General features: G+C 32.1%; 1 protein-coding gene across 3 annotated transcripts in view; it reads left to right on the top strand.

Annotated features, from left to right (window-relative positions):
* The window catches only part of LOC102804517 (C-Maf-inducing protein-like), a 72707-nt gene that overhangs the window by 30738 nt on the left and 25795 nt on the right, over positions 1 to 16174 (top strand). For all 3 annotated transcript variants that reach the window (XM_085500297.1, XM_085500296.1, XM_085500295.1), the window contains exons 3-5: positions 2064 to 2186; positions 5922 to 6011; positions 7083 to 7271. In XM_085500297.1, coding sequence (XP_085356423.1) covers positions 2064 to 2186; positions 5922 to 6011; positions 7083 to 7271 — 402 coding nt within the window. The remainder of the gene's footprint in view (positions 1 to 2063; positions 2187 to 5921; positions 6012 to 7082; positions 7272 to 16174) is intronic.

Here is a 16174-nt window from a genome sequence, read left to right as displayed (position 1 = left end):
CTGACTGGAAAAATGCGCTAAATTAAAACACAGTGAATATGTAAAATTTAGCATAGAACACATTATCTAAATGATGAAACCGTGAATTTAAAACCCACTGAATATGCCTGAAATGGTAAATCAGTGAAATTTAAACCCAGGGAAAATTAGTCATTTTACAATATTTCGAGTAGTAATGATCACATTTCAATGAAACTTGGTACATAGTTACTTGAGGACTGTGCAGAGACCTAATTAGTTTTTGGGTAAATATTTGTGCATATTAATCACCTTATTAGCATAATTAGTTAATTTTCAGCTTTTCACCTGATATCTCAAGTACTAATCATCACATTTCAACGAGACTTGCGACATTTTCTAGGACTATGGAGAGACCTGATTAATTTTGGAATAAATAATTGTGCCTATTAATTACCTAATTTGCATAATTAGTTAATTTTTTGCTGTTCTATAGCTGTTGCACTGATGTCTACAAACCACTCATTGAATTTCAATGAAACTTTTCAAGAGTACCCATCACATTTCAATGAACCTAGGACTATACACCATATTAGGTTTTGGTAAATATGTATGCTTCTTAATCACTTAATTAACATAATTAATTAATACTGATATCTCAAGTATTGATCATCACATTTGAATAAAACTTGGTACATAAATGCTCTAGGACAATAGACAGCCTGATTAATTTTGGGTTAAAATCTGTTCATATTAACTCTCTAATTAGCATAATAATTAATATTTTTTGGGTTCTAATCACATTTCAATGAAACTAGGTACATTGTGCAGACCTTATTAGTTTTACACTTAAATCTGTTCATATCAGTTACCTGATTTACATAATTAGTTTTCAGCTATTCCATCAATATCTCAAGTACAAGTAATTTTGAATTAATTTTTACTGTGTCTTCAATACTCTCAGCACACGGGAGTTCTAAGCTTTCTTTGATATTATATATTATGGAGATACAGATCATTATAAAACTGCTTTATTATACTTTATTATGTTGAAAAATTCCTGATTTCTCTTAGTTCTTACCTTTAATTGGGAAGTGGCTGAAAAATGTGTGTAATTGGCAAAAAGTAAAAAATGTAGTATTCGTCGTTACAGCTTTAGCCAGAAGCTCAGTTTATAGAATTTGTATTTTGTATGAGGTTTTTGACCATCTGGAAGTGTAAGCATATATTGTGGCCTTCAGTTCAAATCATCACATATACAAAATGCATACCCAACTAACTGGTATTATTAAATCTGCTGTGCTTTTTACAAAGTCGAACAGAGCTATCCATATTGTCTGCTTGTTTGCCTGTTAATGTCAATTTTACACCTTACTAAGCCATATGGCAATGAGGAAAGTGAATTGTAGTAAATATTTTTGTCATTTTTGGTAGAAAACACCGTTTTTGACTCCTTGAAAATTGCTAGCTAATTTGATTTGATATTTTATATGTAGGTGCTGTGGCAGATTCTCCATCAAATAACTTGTCTAATTTTAATGAATATTTTGGTCATTTTAAGGTAATAAAATACTACCGCTATTTTCAATTGGAAATGATTCCTGTCTCAATACTTTGCTGTATAATGAATAATTAAAAGGCTAAAGATAAAATATTTCTTAATCTGACTTTATAAATATTTAGATTGTAGTGCGCAACAAATTTTTTTATAAACAATTTTAAAAGTTAAAGACTGAACATTCACAGTAAATAACATCTTGTTTATAATCTGAACCCGCAGAGATCAGAAAAGAATAAGCACCTTTCAAGGATAAATTTTCAGTGATCAAAACAATCGTATCCTTTGATTTGAAATTCAAAGAAACGGGAAGAATATAGGAACAACATTTGTTCCTAAATTTAGTGGTGGTTTTATTTTATATTAAATGAAGTGTAAAATGTTTTTTACTTTTCTTTTTCTGTAATTGTGTATATAAGGCAATTTAATTTCCGATTTGACCTTGAAAGCTTATTTTTTAGGTCATTGAAGTGATCTGAATCACATATTCAATGCGCCATTCAATTTCTTGACGTCTCAATGTGGTTTGCTCTTTCATTCATTGCAGGCAAGCAACATTTATTTACGTGACCAATGGCTGCATTCGATACAGTGGAAAAGAACAGTCAACAAATACAAGAAATTGCTTAGAAATACAAAAAAAACAGAGGTACTTATTCAGGAGATAAAGGTAGGTAACTGAAGGCGTTGTCATGGTTTCATCATGGTGTACATTGGGAGAATTGCATGGTTCTCATTTGCATAATGTATTTACCTCTATCGATCATGACTGCTGGTCGAGATGCTGTATTATACTGAGCATATCTTGTGCACAGTGACGCTGGTGCTGACTACTCAGAATCTGTAATGAATCATTTGCAATTAAAATGTATTAATGTTAGACTTGATAAAAACTGTACATAATCAGAATTCTGTATTTATACTGCTGTCTATAATGACATGCATATTTTAACGTTGCATGTTTGATGTAGCTAATAATGACGTTGTAAACCAAGTCTGACACTGAGCAAATAGACACTTAAATACAAACCATTTTCTGTGACAAATATTTTTTTTTGGTAACAGAATAATACATGTATCCAGCTGATAAAAATTTAATGAGTTAAATTCTAAAAGTTGAGATTAATTGGCAGTCATTGGACTAGTTATACATCACAAGAAGTTAATTTTAATATTTTTTCATGTTTGTATAATTGAAGTCATAATTTATTGATACTAAATTTATGTTATTTATTTCTGCTCCCCAAGTAATTTATTATCATGCTTAAGGTGGGATTTACACATATTTTAGCGCATATATAACAGACAGGATTTGTGTTAAATCTGTTTATAATTATTCATCTTAGTATTTAATAGTCAATATTATGTGGATTTTTTTTAATTCACTGTAGAGACGAATTTCCATTTCCTCATTAAAAAAACAATTTATAATACTTCAAGATGAATACAACCACTTTGTGAAAATCTTTTTACAATATGTCAAAACAAAAATTTTGAGATATTGAGATATATACATGCACTTGGAAACAATGGTAAAATGCCCTAACACAGACGAAACATTTTTTCTCACTTTCACTCCATTTTGTATGCCAATTTTGTATGAATCAAGTACAATGACCTCATATTTTTATTATGTTTTTTTTTCATCTTTTTAACATGAAATGTCACGTATATAAAAATAAAGAAAATTATAGCTGTAAACAGAATCACAGGGGTCCAAGTCTTATAATGGGATCAATCAGTAAATTAGTACATACTCGTACATGCTACAAGCTTAATTTCAGATTAGTTTGGTTCGTGAATTAGTTTTAGAGCGATTTATTTAATTTTTCGGTTAATTAATTATTAAAAGTCACTACATGTTCATATGTTACAGCCGTTCTGAGAATTATTCGGACAGTCAGTTAGCAATATATGTTGGAACTTTGCAAAACACTTGGGTCTTTTCCAATCTAGACTTGATGGCGCCGTTGTATTGCCACGCCTATACTTGGGATCATTTCATTATCTTGCAAGATGCGGGTAAAACGCTGTTTTCAAAACGTCGCGCGCTGGTTACCATATATTAACAGGTTATATGTTGTATATGCATTCAAAGTGTTATTTTAAATTTTTATAACCATCTGAGTCCACCTGACATAGCGTAATTTACAAAACAACTCCTGAGTGTTGAGTAACCCCAGGTATTAATGAACTCGTCGTTGGCGGGAAGGCTCAAAGTAAAGTTTCGCGCCAAACTAAAAGTTGTTTTTACATTACTGGTGCTGTGAGTACGTCAGGAATACACAGACGGAAAACTCGATTTTAATGATTTGATGGATTTTGTCAAATCAAAAGTGCCTTCCTTGATCAAATCACTTTTTCAACTGCAGTTTGAAAATGACGGGGTATAACGACCGTTATTATGTCTAGTCAATTTTTGTAACAGGTACAACTGACTAAAATGAGCAAGGGGTTGACATTTTTCAACGGATTTAAGCAACATCCAACTTGTGATTTTCAAAATTACTAAAAATAATTACAATATAATCATCAAAAATAAAGAATGGTTGCTGTGAACGCACGCTAGATAATACTTCCAATTCAGCAAGCTGACAACCCCTATGAAATAGTAATCCCAAACCACGCGCCCGTCACTCAAGTGGTGCTGACAAGTCTAGATTGGGCAAAGACGAAAGTGTTTTGCAAAGTTGCAAGTCATTTTCCTAACTGACTGTCCGAATAATTCTCAGAACGGCTGTAATGCTGCTAAATGTACAACTGCAATTCTATCAGATCACTATGAATCTCAGAAGTGTGTGAAAAAGAGTTTTTCCAAGTTTTCTTAAATCCAAGATGAAGGCCAAACCATGTGACTAATTGTGAAATGATTAATATGCTACACAGAAAGTCAGATCAATGTGGTTTGTGTTTTTTCAGTGTATTATCTATGGTGTGAATAATCATGTGACATGTTATAGTTGCATGATCTACTAGAATATTTAGTCCCTGTTTTAGGCGCAGCCTGAAAAGGGGAGTATAGTTTTTTATTTCCGGTTTCTGTTCGTTACGTTTCCTTTACATTTCAAACATTTCCTCAGAAACTCTGCAACAGATAAATGTACTGTATCTATAAAACTTGGCAGGTTGATGAACAAGTTTCTGTTGAATATGCACGTTATTTTTTTTCCAGATCTGAAAATCCTGAGTGGGTCTTTTTCATGATTTTCATCCAAAATTACCTCTCCCAACAACACTGAGAGAACAACTGAGCATGCTCATAATAAATAATTAGGTTAGATTGTAATGTTAGGGTTTTCAGTGACGTTATGACCTTGATCTGAATCAGTGACAGAAATGGACCATAGTTTGGCTTTTGTTTGGTTTTATGAAAAATTAATGCTGAAATCTTGAAAAAGGTGGTCAGAAATGTTGTTGTATATTATATCTTTGAACTGTAAAAATTGCATTCCATTATAAAGAGCCATCACTGAAATACCAGGTCACAAAGTTGAAGATCAGTGAAAGCACTTTGCAGTTACTGTTTATAAATCTTGGCTAGGCACATTGACACATGTGGTCTAAATATAGCTTCAGTTGTCAGGGCTAGTGGATAAATGGGCCATACCATTACAAATCTCAGTGGAAACTCAGAATTATAGTGGTAATACTGAAACAATCCCAGGTCCTTGTAATATACAAAAACCTAAACTAACAAAGAAGTCAAGTTTATGAAAGCAGTGTCTTGAGCATGTATTCATATATGAGACATAGTTTGGTTGTACTTATGTACTCTGAGATGTTGGACATGGGTCAATGGAAGTTATCAGTACAATACTAGATTGAGGGAAATCATTTATGATGAGTTGTACCCACATAGAGTACATATTAATTCAACTGTTTGCAGATGTTCCATGTATTATTTTAACATGAGTATTTTATAATTAAATGACGGGGACTGTGACATTCATGTCTTGTTGTTATTATTATTAATATTTGTGATATTGGTTGAGCAGTTTCAGATTTCTGAGATCCACATAAGTGCGCGACACTTGCTTTATATTCTCTGGGTTTTATTAAATTCAAAATGGCAACCAAGCCGAAATTTCAAAAGTCAAGTGCAACAGTTCATATTAGCCCCTATTAACTTTGTCAGCATTTCATTTGGAAGAAGCTGAACAATAACAAAAGGGCTCCAAGTCTCTATAGGCTTGGACCCCTAATGACATTATTTTTACTATTAAGTAGCATTCTACCTCAAATATTATACAGATGTTACTTATATGTATTATATAGTAATTACTGTATCTGAAGGTTATTATAGAAAATGAATTAGTCCATCACACTAATCTTATCCAATGCCATTTGTTTCACATGTGTAAGTGTGGTAAGGGGTGAATTATAAACTTATTTTCTTGTATCACAGAATCTAATAGAAATGACTATTAATACACATGTACAAGATGAAGATGTCTCTCAAGTGCCTTTGGAAATTGTTTCTGACATACTTTCACAGGTAAGTACTGTATGAAATTACAGCAAAACAGTCACCAAACCAGTCCTGTTTAAACCATTATAGTTCCTTCTGCATAGACTTCCTCATAGAGCAGACACCAATATATTATATGCTTATTTTCCTTCAGTGTATGTTTGGTTTCAATATACCGTAATATATATATTGCCAATTAAAACAATTAAACGATTTTTGTATCCTGCGACTGTGTTGTTGTCATAAATGGTACTCTAAACTTTATGTAAGTGTGGGAAATGTTTTTTTCATATTGCAATATACTGGTATTTTGTTAATCAGACATGTTGCATTGTCCGAAGACTGGCAGCAGTTTTGTAATAACTATACCCATGCAGCCACACCCTACTATATAAAATAGCTGTAATTTTAATGTAATGGCTACAGTGTAGCACACATAATATGTCACAGTATGGTGGGTAGTTAAGGATTCAAAAAAGCTGAACTCTTAAGCCTTAAAGGACAAAGCATATAAAACTGAAGGAGGATTTATATAGGAAAGAAATTAAGACCAGCTACAAATGTATTTACAAAGTGTATTAAGCTTTTCAAAATGTTTTGTTTGGGCTATCAAAAAATATGTTGTAGTCCTAAAGTAAAAAAAAAAATGAAAAAACATAAAACTACTTGTATGCAACAATTCATTGTTGTTGAGTATTTTGTTTAGCATAGCCCTGAAGGTTTCCATCTGTCATTTTAAGTGAAAATCTTGTCGTGTATCAAAACGATGGCGAGTTAAAATAATATTTTTTTTTGCTAGGAGGAACCAAATATCAGACTAATTATTAATTTTCTGCATTTTATGTTATTTATTGAAGGACCATTAAATATGTCTGAGGTGTCAGAATATTTATATTTTACATGGTTGAATTTTTCATATGACTAAAATCAAGCATTCTGGGTCTTCAACTAAATAATTCATTGACTTGCAAGCACTCAGGAAGTTGAAGAATAACGACAGCACCTGAACGTCTTCTAGTATTCTGTATTATATATTTATCTCCCATTCTAGCATATTATGGTTTGAAATGTCAACTCTTGTTTTTGTTTTCATTTCAGAATACAGATGTTTTAAACAGTGTTGCACATGAAAATGTTATAGTGGCGTTGGCACCGTTACTTGAAAACAATCAACCATCACCTGAAATTTGTGCATTTTTTAGTAAACATTGTAAAAACTCGCCAAGATCCAATGTTGTTATCGAAATGTTTACACCAGTGGTCCAACGAATCCTGAAACACAATATGGTAGGTATACATTCTAAGCATATTGATGACCGAGTTTTCTGTTAGAAAACCTACATAACAACAGGAAGATTAATGCTTTGACATAAAAAGCTATTTATTTTCATGACCTGAAATATCAACATCTCTTGGGCCATATTTGTCATGCTTATTTTAATGAAGATATATCTGGGAGGTAATGTCATACTGATGACTGTCCAGCCATCTGTCATTGACTAAACATACCAAATCAGTCTTTGTCACAGGTGATTATAATGTTTGAACATTCTTGTTCGTTTAACATACACGAATGGTGAACGTTTGAACATATCTAATGATTCTTCACCTGTATCTCGAACATGCCTAGAGCAATTACCATTCAAACTTCACACACACATCTTGGGACACATATGCATCTCCATTGGTTTCATGATCCAATTCAAGATGACCATTATTGTCCCTAAAGAATTGATTCAAGCATTTCTGCAATTTCAGAACCAGATCTCAGTCATGAACAAATTTTGTTCAAACTTGATACAAACATCGGACATTATGGGACCATGTTGTACAAGGTTTTCAGATCAGATTCAAAATGGCTGCCTAGCAGCTATTTTGTTTCAACAAACTTTGTTCCAGAGCTATGTCCCTGATCATGTTCAAACTTTAGATATATATCATGCATATGTCCAAGACATGTGTTTACATGATTGTATAGTTGTTGCTTAGCCTGTAAAACCGGAATCGCGTTTCATAGAATATATATACTGTATTTGTTCTATTGAGTATTACAGAGGCATTTTTGTGGTCAGAATAAGTAACAATTGGGAAAATTCTAAAATACTGTATTTGCAATCCAGTATACATTAAATGAAGTTTTTTTGGTTTATGTGTATTTCTAATAAAGACACACTTCTAATGGAGCAAATACTGCATTGTTATCTGGCATATTGGTGGTTTAATGTGGTGAGAAGAAACCCTTTATATCAACGCAAGTCTGAGATCTTCGATTTGAACACTTGCCAATGATAAGAATGTTACAAATTCGACTGATTTATTGTATCTTAATGAAGTATAGTAGTAGTATTGTATTTACCTTTGTTGGTACGTCATATTTGACATGAGTACCTTTTGAGTAGCCCTAGAATAAAATTGCATATGACATGTACTCAATTGCCATTTAAATATCAGACAACAATAATATTATAGACTGGTGAGAATATTGGGTCAAGGTCTTCAAACTATAATAACAATATTTGGCATATCTTCTTTCAACATGGCTGTTTAAAAGCAGTATGCGTGATAAGTATAATAATCATTTCCTGCCAAATTGAAGTCATTAAACCCTATGTTAAATGTAAGTGTTCTATTTCTTTGTTCATATTTGAAGGTCATCTTTTGTAATTTGGTCACGTCTCTAAAATATAAGACATTACAAAGGAATCTGTGTATGTGTGATTAATATTTCAGATTACGTTTATGGTTTGATTCAAAATCTGTCAATTATAATACCTCTTTGTATGTAATGTATACTTCCTGTTTCTTTTTCTGAATTATTTACTGGTACCATATGGTGTGAGTGGTTTTTGTGTTTTTGGAATGTGACAATGATAGTTATTTCCTTTACATATATTGTCAGGTGTTTGTTTTATAATTTACAGTGCTAATATATGCACCATCAGCAATACATGTCAAGTACATATACACAACAATCAACTTTTACTCCATGTGACCATCATGTCTAAAATTTTAAGTAATTAGTTGTATGGTGACTGTAAACTTTGCTGAACCTTCAGAATAATAATTATACCTACCATATAATTATGGGAACATAATTTATAAAGTTACCCAAGTATCTTTTTAATTTAAAAGTAATTGGCTAAAATTATATTGAATGCAAATACATCTAATGTAAACACAATTATAGTAAATTACATATCCTCTCTTCAGTTTTGTTAGTGTTATTGAGAAAGTAGTTTAATAATTTGGAAAGAATATTTAAATCTTTCATTTCCATTCCAAGGCTATCGGAAGTGCCTTAGAGAGATTTGATTCACTGCTGCTATGCTGAGTAATCCACCTTTTTTTTTCATTAATTTGGAAAAGCATGTCATATTTATGCGTCATTAACAGCAGCTATTTTGATGCTTTCTAAGAGTATTTCGAGACACTTGCACAGATGACAAATCTTATTTGAAAACTGATACATACACGCAATGGAGATCGTTATAATAATATTAAAGTCAAAATTGTTCATAATGCACGATTCATTTCTATTTCTGGATTCTTATGTAAACAACTCCCACACGTTTTGATCACATGCCCGCTGCGGTACGTCAAAAAGATGTTTATGAAGAAACCTTTGTCACCTCAAGTGTGACAGTTATAAAGATTATAGTTGTACTATATAAGATGCAGAAAACAAACACAACACATACCTAATAATTTATTTTCATTGCTTGTTGGGGCCCCTCAATTTCGTCTTAAAGGGGAACCGCTCAATCTCATGGATTGCACCAAAGAGTCATGGGACACTATTGTTTATGTTGTTTACCATGTTAATCTATCTTTTGTTATCCATTGTTATTTTAATCCAGAAAGTAAATTTGTTGTGAGATTAGGCTTAACTGGAAGGTGCCCCTTTATGGTAGAAGCCTAGTCATAAATTAAAAAACCCATTATTTATTAATTTTGCAACAAACTGTACTCCAAGGCAATATAAGGATATTGACTTAAAAAAAGTTGGGGGTCACAAGCCTTATTTTCGAGAAATTGATGGTTTTATTTTCGGGGAAAGTCGCCATTTTGGCACTATTATAATACTTTTACCATAGGTTCCTATGGCAGAGATATTATGCAATATCTAAAAATCTAGCCTTGTGACATAGGCTGAACAAAATCATATATTGTTAATGAAGGAGTACTTTTTGTTGTTCTGAATTATTTAAAAAATCTGGGTTTTAAAAAGTGTCAAAAAATGCAATTTTTCTTTAACATTGTATTCTATGGAATTGTTCTAAAAATAACGTTTTTCAAGAAATATTAGAACATGTTTCTCAAAAAATTTAACTGTAACAGACAAAATTGGTCATAAATTACATGACAATGTTCATTACTAATGAATAGCTTATTATGTACAATCATGAAGCTAATGTCCTATGGCGAATTGTAGTAATAGCTTTTTTGTGAACTGAATACACCTATTTTAGGTAATAAATAATCATGTATTTTTAGTCCCTGTTCGGGCGCAGTCCGAAAAAGGGGACTTATGTTTTGACCTTCGTGTGTCCGTGCGTGCGTGCGTGCGTGCGTGCATGCGTGTATGCGTCTGTGCGTGCATCCGGACCTGTATCTTAGAAATGCCTGGACCAATCACAATCAAACTTCACACATACATCATACATGATATTATTATACATATGCACGTCAATTTGTTTCATGATCTCATTTAAGATGGCCGAATGGCGGCCATTTTTGTGCTAAAAATCATCAAAATCAAGCATTTCTCGGCTGTTTACAGATGGATTTTGTTCAAACCTTGTATATACGTTGGACATTATAGGACCTTGATGCACACCATTTTGTTTTACGATCTGATGATTTTTGTGCTAAAAAATCATAAAAATCAAGCATTTCTCGGCTGTTTACAGATGGATTTTGTTCAAACTTGGTTTATACATTGGACATTATGGAACCTTGATGCAAATAATTTTGTTTTCAGATTAGATTCAAAATGGCCAACTGGCGGCCATTTTGTTTTAATGAATGTGGTTCTCGTGCCATATGTCTGACTTGTTTTGACTGATTATGTTCAAATTTTTAATATTCATTATACATCACGTCATAGATATACGGATATATTGGTTTGACGATCCTTTTCAAAGTGGCCAAATGGTGACTATTTTTGTGCTAAAAAAATCATCAAATATCAAGCATTTCTGGCATTTATGGATGGACTTTGTTCAAACTTATAACATACAATAGACATTACAGGTTCCTGATGCATGTCATTTTATTTGTCAGATTGGATTCAAAATGGCTGACTGGTGGCCATTTTGTTTTAATGATTGGGCTTCTAGAGCCATATCACTTAAATGCTTTGACTGATTATATTCAAATTTTATATATTCGTTATACATCATGTTATATATATATACATGTATTCAAAATGACTGATTTTGAATGCTATTCCAGAGCAATATCTCTCAATATGGACAAGTACTTGTTTGCCGATCAGATACAAATGTCAATCATTTTAATGTTAAAAAATCATATTCCTCCAGCTATATTACTATAAACAAAACTATATATCTTAAATTTGATAACTAACTGGGACTGTGCCATGCATGGCTTATTCTTTGTTTTTATGGAGGTGATAACTGCGCATTTGTTTTGGCACGTGACAGAAATGTATTGTGAAAACAGGAAATTAACAATGACGAGAGATTCGCTAAATCAACATTTCGCTATTACCGGTACGTCATTTTACCACAATTCGCTAAAATTGCATGTCGCTTTTTCAACATGTTTTACAATATATAAACCCATGATATTTTCTTTTAGGTTGACATAAACAGACATTTGGGATTATCGCCAGCATCAATCATTGTCTTCTGCTCAGAATAATACAATAATCTGGCGATAATCACTTGTGTCTGCTGGCATCAAACTAAGAGAAAATATTGTGGGATTATATAAAGTATCAACAGGATATATGGAAAATAAAAACACAGATACAGAACACTCAGGGTTTGCGCTAGTGTCTCAGAAAAACAAGTCCCACTTACAAAATTTTAAGAAATAGAAATTTTATTTATTAGAGTCCCTCTTCAATAATTGGAGTCAGGGAAGCAAAATATGGGGTTAACTCAATCCCTGAGAACACCCTTACACCTGTTTGATGCAAACTTTCAATCCCAGCCAATTTGGCCCCAAAACTCAAACTTTTATTTTGTCTGAATTAATGTCCTCTATTTTTTTTGGAAAATGAATTAGTTCATTTAGCTCTTTTGATATTTCAGGATGACCAGAACTTGACTTTGACTCTCATTAGGAAATCCACTGTAATGTCTGATTGTCATCATAGGGGAATCAGAGAATTTTTTTCCACTGCTATATCATTTTAACTATCTTGTCAAGCACTACATGTATGTCCTATTTCTCAACAATTCATCCCCAAATTAATTCACATGCTTTCTGTTATTTTTTTAAAATGTAAACTAAACAGGCGCTAATTTGTGGTGATGTTTTTTGTGGAAATGAACTTTCGAATGCATGGAAGACCTGCGACAGAAAATGATTGACGTTTTTCGTAGCTTAATCAATAGCGTGTTAGTCCCCGTTCATCATGTTATATATATATATGTATATATATATATATGTATTCAAAATGGTTGATTTGAATGCTGTTCCAGTGCGATATCTCTCAATATGGGCAAGTACTTGTTATATTGTGTCTTTCACTAAACTGTGTCGCTGAAAAAACATATTGCAAAACATGTATTTGAAAAACCCATCCCACAAATTACTCTGAAATTTAACGAGACCCAGATGTATACTAAATATAAATAAAACACAATCTCTGTAATGTGATAGTGATGTGCGCTATCTTTGATTGAGATAGAAACTTTTCACATTTTATCTAGTGATGTAATTCAAAATGGATACTATATGATCTACAAATTTGAGTTTAGACACTTTGGGACATTATCCATTGAATGTCTTCAAAACTTTCACCAACAAAAATAATTAATTTAGTGCCAGTGAATATTTCCTCAAATTGCAAAACTCTAGAGACAAACAATTACAAGTTTACATCTGGTACATGCAAATCTAGAGATCTGGACAGAATAATTAATACATTTATCAATTAATAGTATTCATCTGGTACATGTTCATTCAGGAATCTGGGCAGGATCATTACATTTATCAATTAATTGTATTCATCTGGTACATGCATATTTAGAATCTAGACAGGATCATTACATTTATCAATTAATAGTATTCATCTGTTACATGCACATCTAGAGATCTGTCAAGGATCATTACATTTATCAATTCATAAAATTCATCTGGTACATGCACATTCAGGATCTAAACAGGATCATTAATACATTTATCAATTCATAGAATTCATCTGTTACATGCACATCTAGAGATCTGGACAGGATCATTACATTTATCAATTCATAGTATTCATCTGGTACATGCACATTCAGGATATAGGCAGGATCATTAATACATTTATCAATTTATGGTATTCATCTGGTACATGCACATTCAGGATCTAAACAGGATCATTAATACATTTATCAATTTATGGTATTCATCTGGTACATGCACATTCAGGATCTAAACAGGATCATTAATACATTTATCAATTTATGGTATTCATCTGGTACATGCACATTCAGGATCTAAACAGGATCATTAATACATTTATCAATTTATGGTATTCATCTGGTACATGCACATTCAGGATCTAAACAGGATCATTAATACATTTATCAATTTATGGTATTCATCTGGTACATGCACATCTAGAGATCTGGACAGGATCATTAATACATTTATCAATTTATGGTATTCATCTGGTACATGCACATTCAGGATATAGGCAGGATCATTACATTTATCAATTTATAGTATTCATCTGTTGCATGCACATCTAGAGATCTGGACAGGATCATTAATACATTTATCAATTTACAGTATTCATCTGGTACATGCACATCTAGAGATCTAGACAGGATCATTACAATTACCAGTTTACAGTATTCATTCAGTACATGCACATCTAGAAATCTAGTCATTACAATACTTACCTGTTCGTTTGATTATTTCACTATTACCTTATTTTTATTAGGAGTTTTATGAACAACAGCATATTAGATAGAGAAAAAAAACACTGCAAAATTCAAGGAAATCTGATTGTCAGTTTCAATATGGTATCCAGCTAACTTTAATAATCATTGTACATATACAGTTGTAGATATCTACTTCATAGGATCTTGGAAATGTATTGAATTCATAAATACAATATTTGTAATTTTTGTGTAAACTAGAATGTTTATATAGTTTGTGAATCATAGGAAAATGACACATACATTAGTAAAGTGACAATAACACCATTATTTAATACATACATTGGTTGAAGGCCAGATGCAATAAAAGCATTAGTGAATCACACCGCCAAACCAAACATATTAAGAGGCTCAATGTAATGTATAAATCTTTATTTGCAATTTCCATCAGGTTTTTTTTTTAGTTTTTTTTGCTCTTATATAAATTACTCTTTACAGAGTGGAATTGTTCATATACCATAAGTGATTGTTTGTTGTTTATTCGCTAGTCTATCAATTCTATTTTTTACCTCTTCTTGAAAACTACCAGCTCAATTGCTTTGACAGTTGGTACAATGTATATGACAGTTGGTACAATGTATATAGGTACCTTGGGTGGGCCTCTGTCAGATTTGTTCATTTTGTGAAAATCTTTAATTCCCAAATTTTAACGAATATTGTCATTTTTGGTAAAAAAAAAAGAAGCTAATTTCAACTTCTCCCTGAAAACTACTAGCTCAATTGCTTTTGATACTTGGTATTGGTATTAATTTGTTTATTCAATATTTTTGTCATGTTGGTTAAAAAATGCTATTATTGACTTCTTCTTAAAAACTGCCAGCTCAATTGGTTTGATGCTTGGTATGTAGGGTCTATTGGTTAACACATAGTTAATATCTCATCGTACAGAACATAGTTAGTCTCTGTTCGGACACAATCCGAAAACGGGGACTTATGGATTGACCTCTGTGCATGTATGTGTGCGTCCAGACCTGTATCTTAGACATGCCTGGACTGATTACATTCAAACTTCACACATACATCATACATAATATTATACATATGCACATCAATTTGTTTCTCAATCTTATTCGCGATGATCAAATGGCAGCCTTTTTCTTACTGAAAACCCATCAAAATCAAGCATTTCTTGGCTGTTTACATATGGATTTTGTTTAAATTTGTTACATACATTGGACATTGATGCACGTCACTTTGTTTTTAAATTAGATTCAAAAGGGCCAACTTGCGGTCATTTTTTTTAATGAATGTGGTTCTAGTGCCATATCTCTGACATGCTTTGAATGATTACGTTCAACTTTCAAATATTCATTATACATCATCTCATAGATGTACAGATGTACTGGTCAGGCATTCCGATTCATAATGGCCGAATGAGGGCCTTTTTTGTGCTAAAGAATCATTAAAAATCAAGCGTTTCTGGCATTTTGGAACTGGATCTCTGTCGTTTATGGATAGATTTCATTCAAACTTGGTACTAGTATATACATTAGACATTATGGGTCCCTGATGCACCACATTTTATTTTTCAGATCGGATTCAAAATGGCCGACTAGTGGCCATTTTGTTTAAATAAATGTGGTTCTAGTGCTATATCTCTGACATGCTTTGACTAATTATTTTCAAATTTTAAATATTCATTATACATCATGTCATAGATATACAGATTATTATTAGTTTGACGATCCGATTCAAAATGGCTGACCAACATTTTGTTTTAATGTTGTTCCTGGGTAATACCTCTCAGTATAAACAAGTACTTGTACTATACCGGGTATATATTACTATACGCAAAACTATATAATTTAGATTTGATAACTGACAGGGACTGTGCTGTGCATGGCTTGTCAACTTGTTTTGAGGAAGACATTCTTCAAAGACGGTGAAGCTATTTTGACTGTTGCTTGTGGATAGAATGTTTTGTTAGTAATTTGAAATTATTACTGCGGCTCAAAAGAAAGGTGTTAAATTTGGAAATAATATTAATAATAATAATAATACATGTACTAATGAATATTTCTGAAAGTAATCCCTGGGTTTTTCAATATTAGTTACAAGTATGATTAT

Source organism: Saccoglossus kowalevskii, chromosome 6 (assembly GCF_978046115.1).
Source record: "Saccoglossus kowalevskii chromosome 6, keSacKowa6.1, whole genome shotgun sequence".
Classification (NCBI taxonomy): Eukaryota; Metazoa; Hemichordata; class Enteropneusta; family Harrimaniidae; genus Saccoglossus; species Saccoglossus kowalevskii.
The sequence above is the reverse complement of the archived record's forward strand: the minus strand, read 5'-3'. Positions and strand labels throughout refer to the sequence as shown.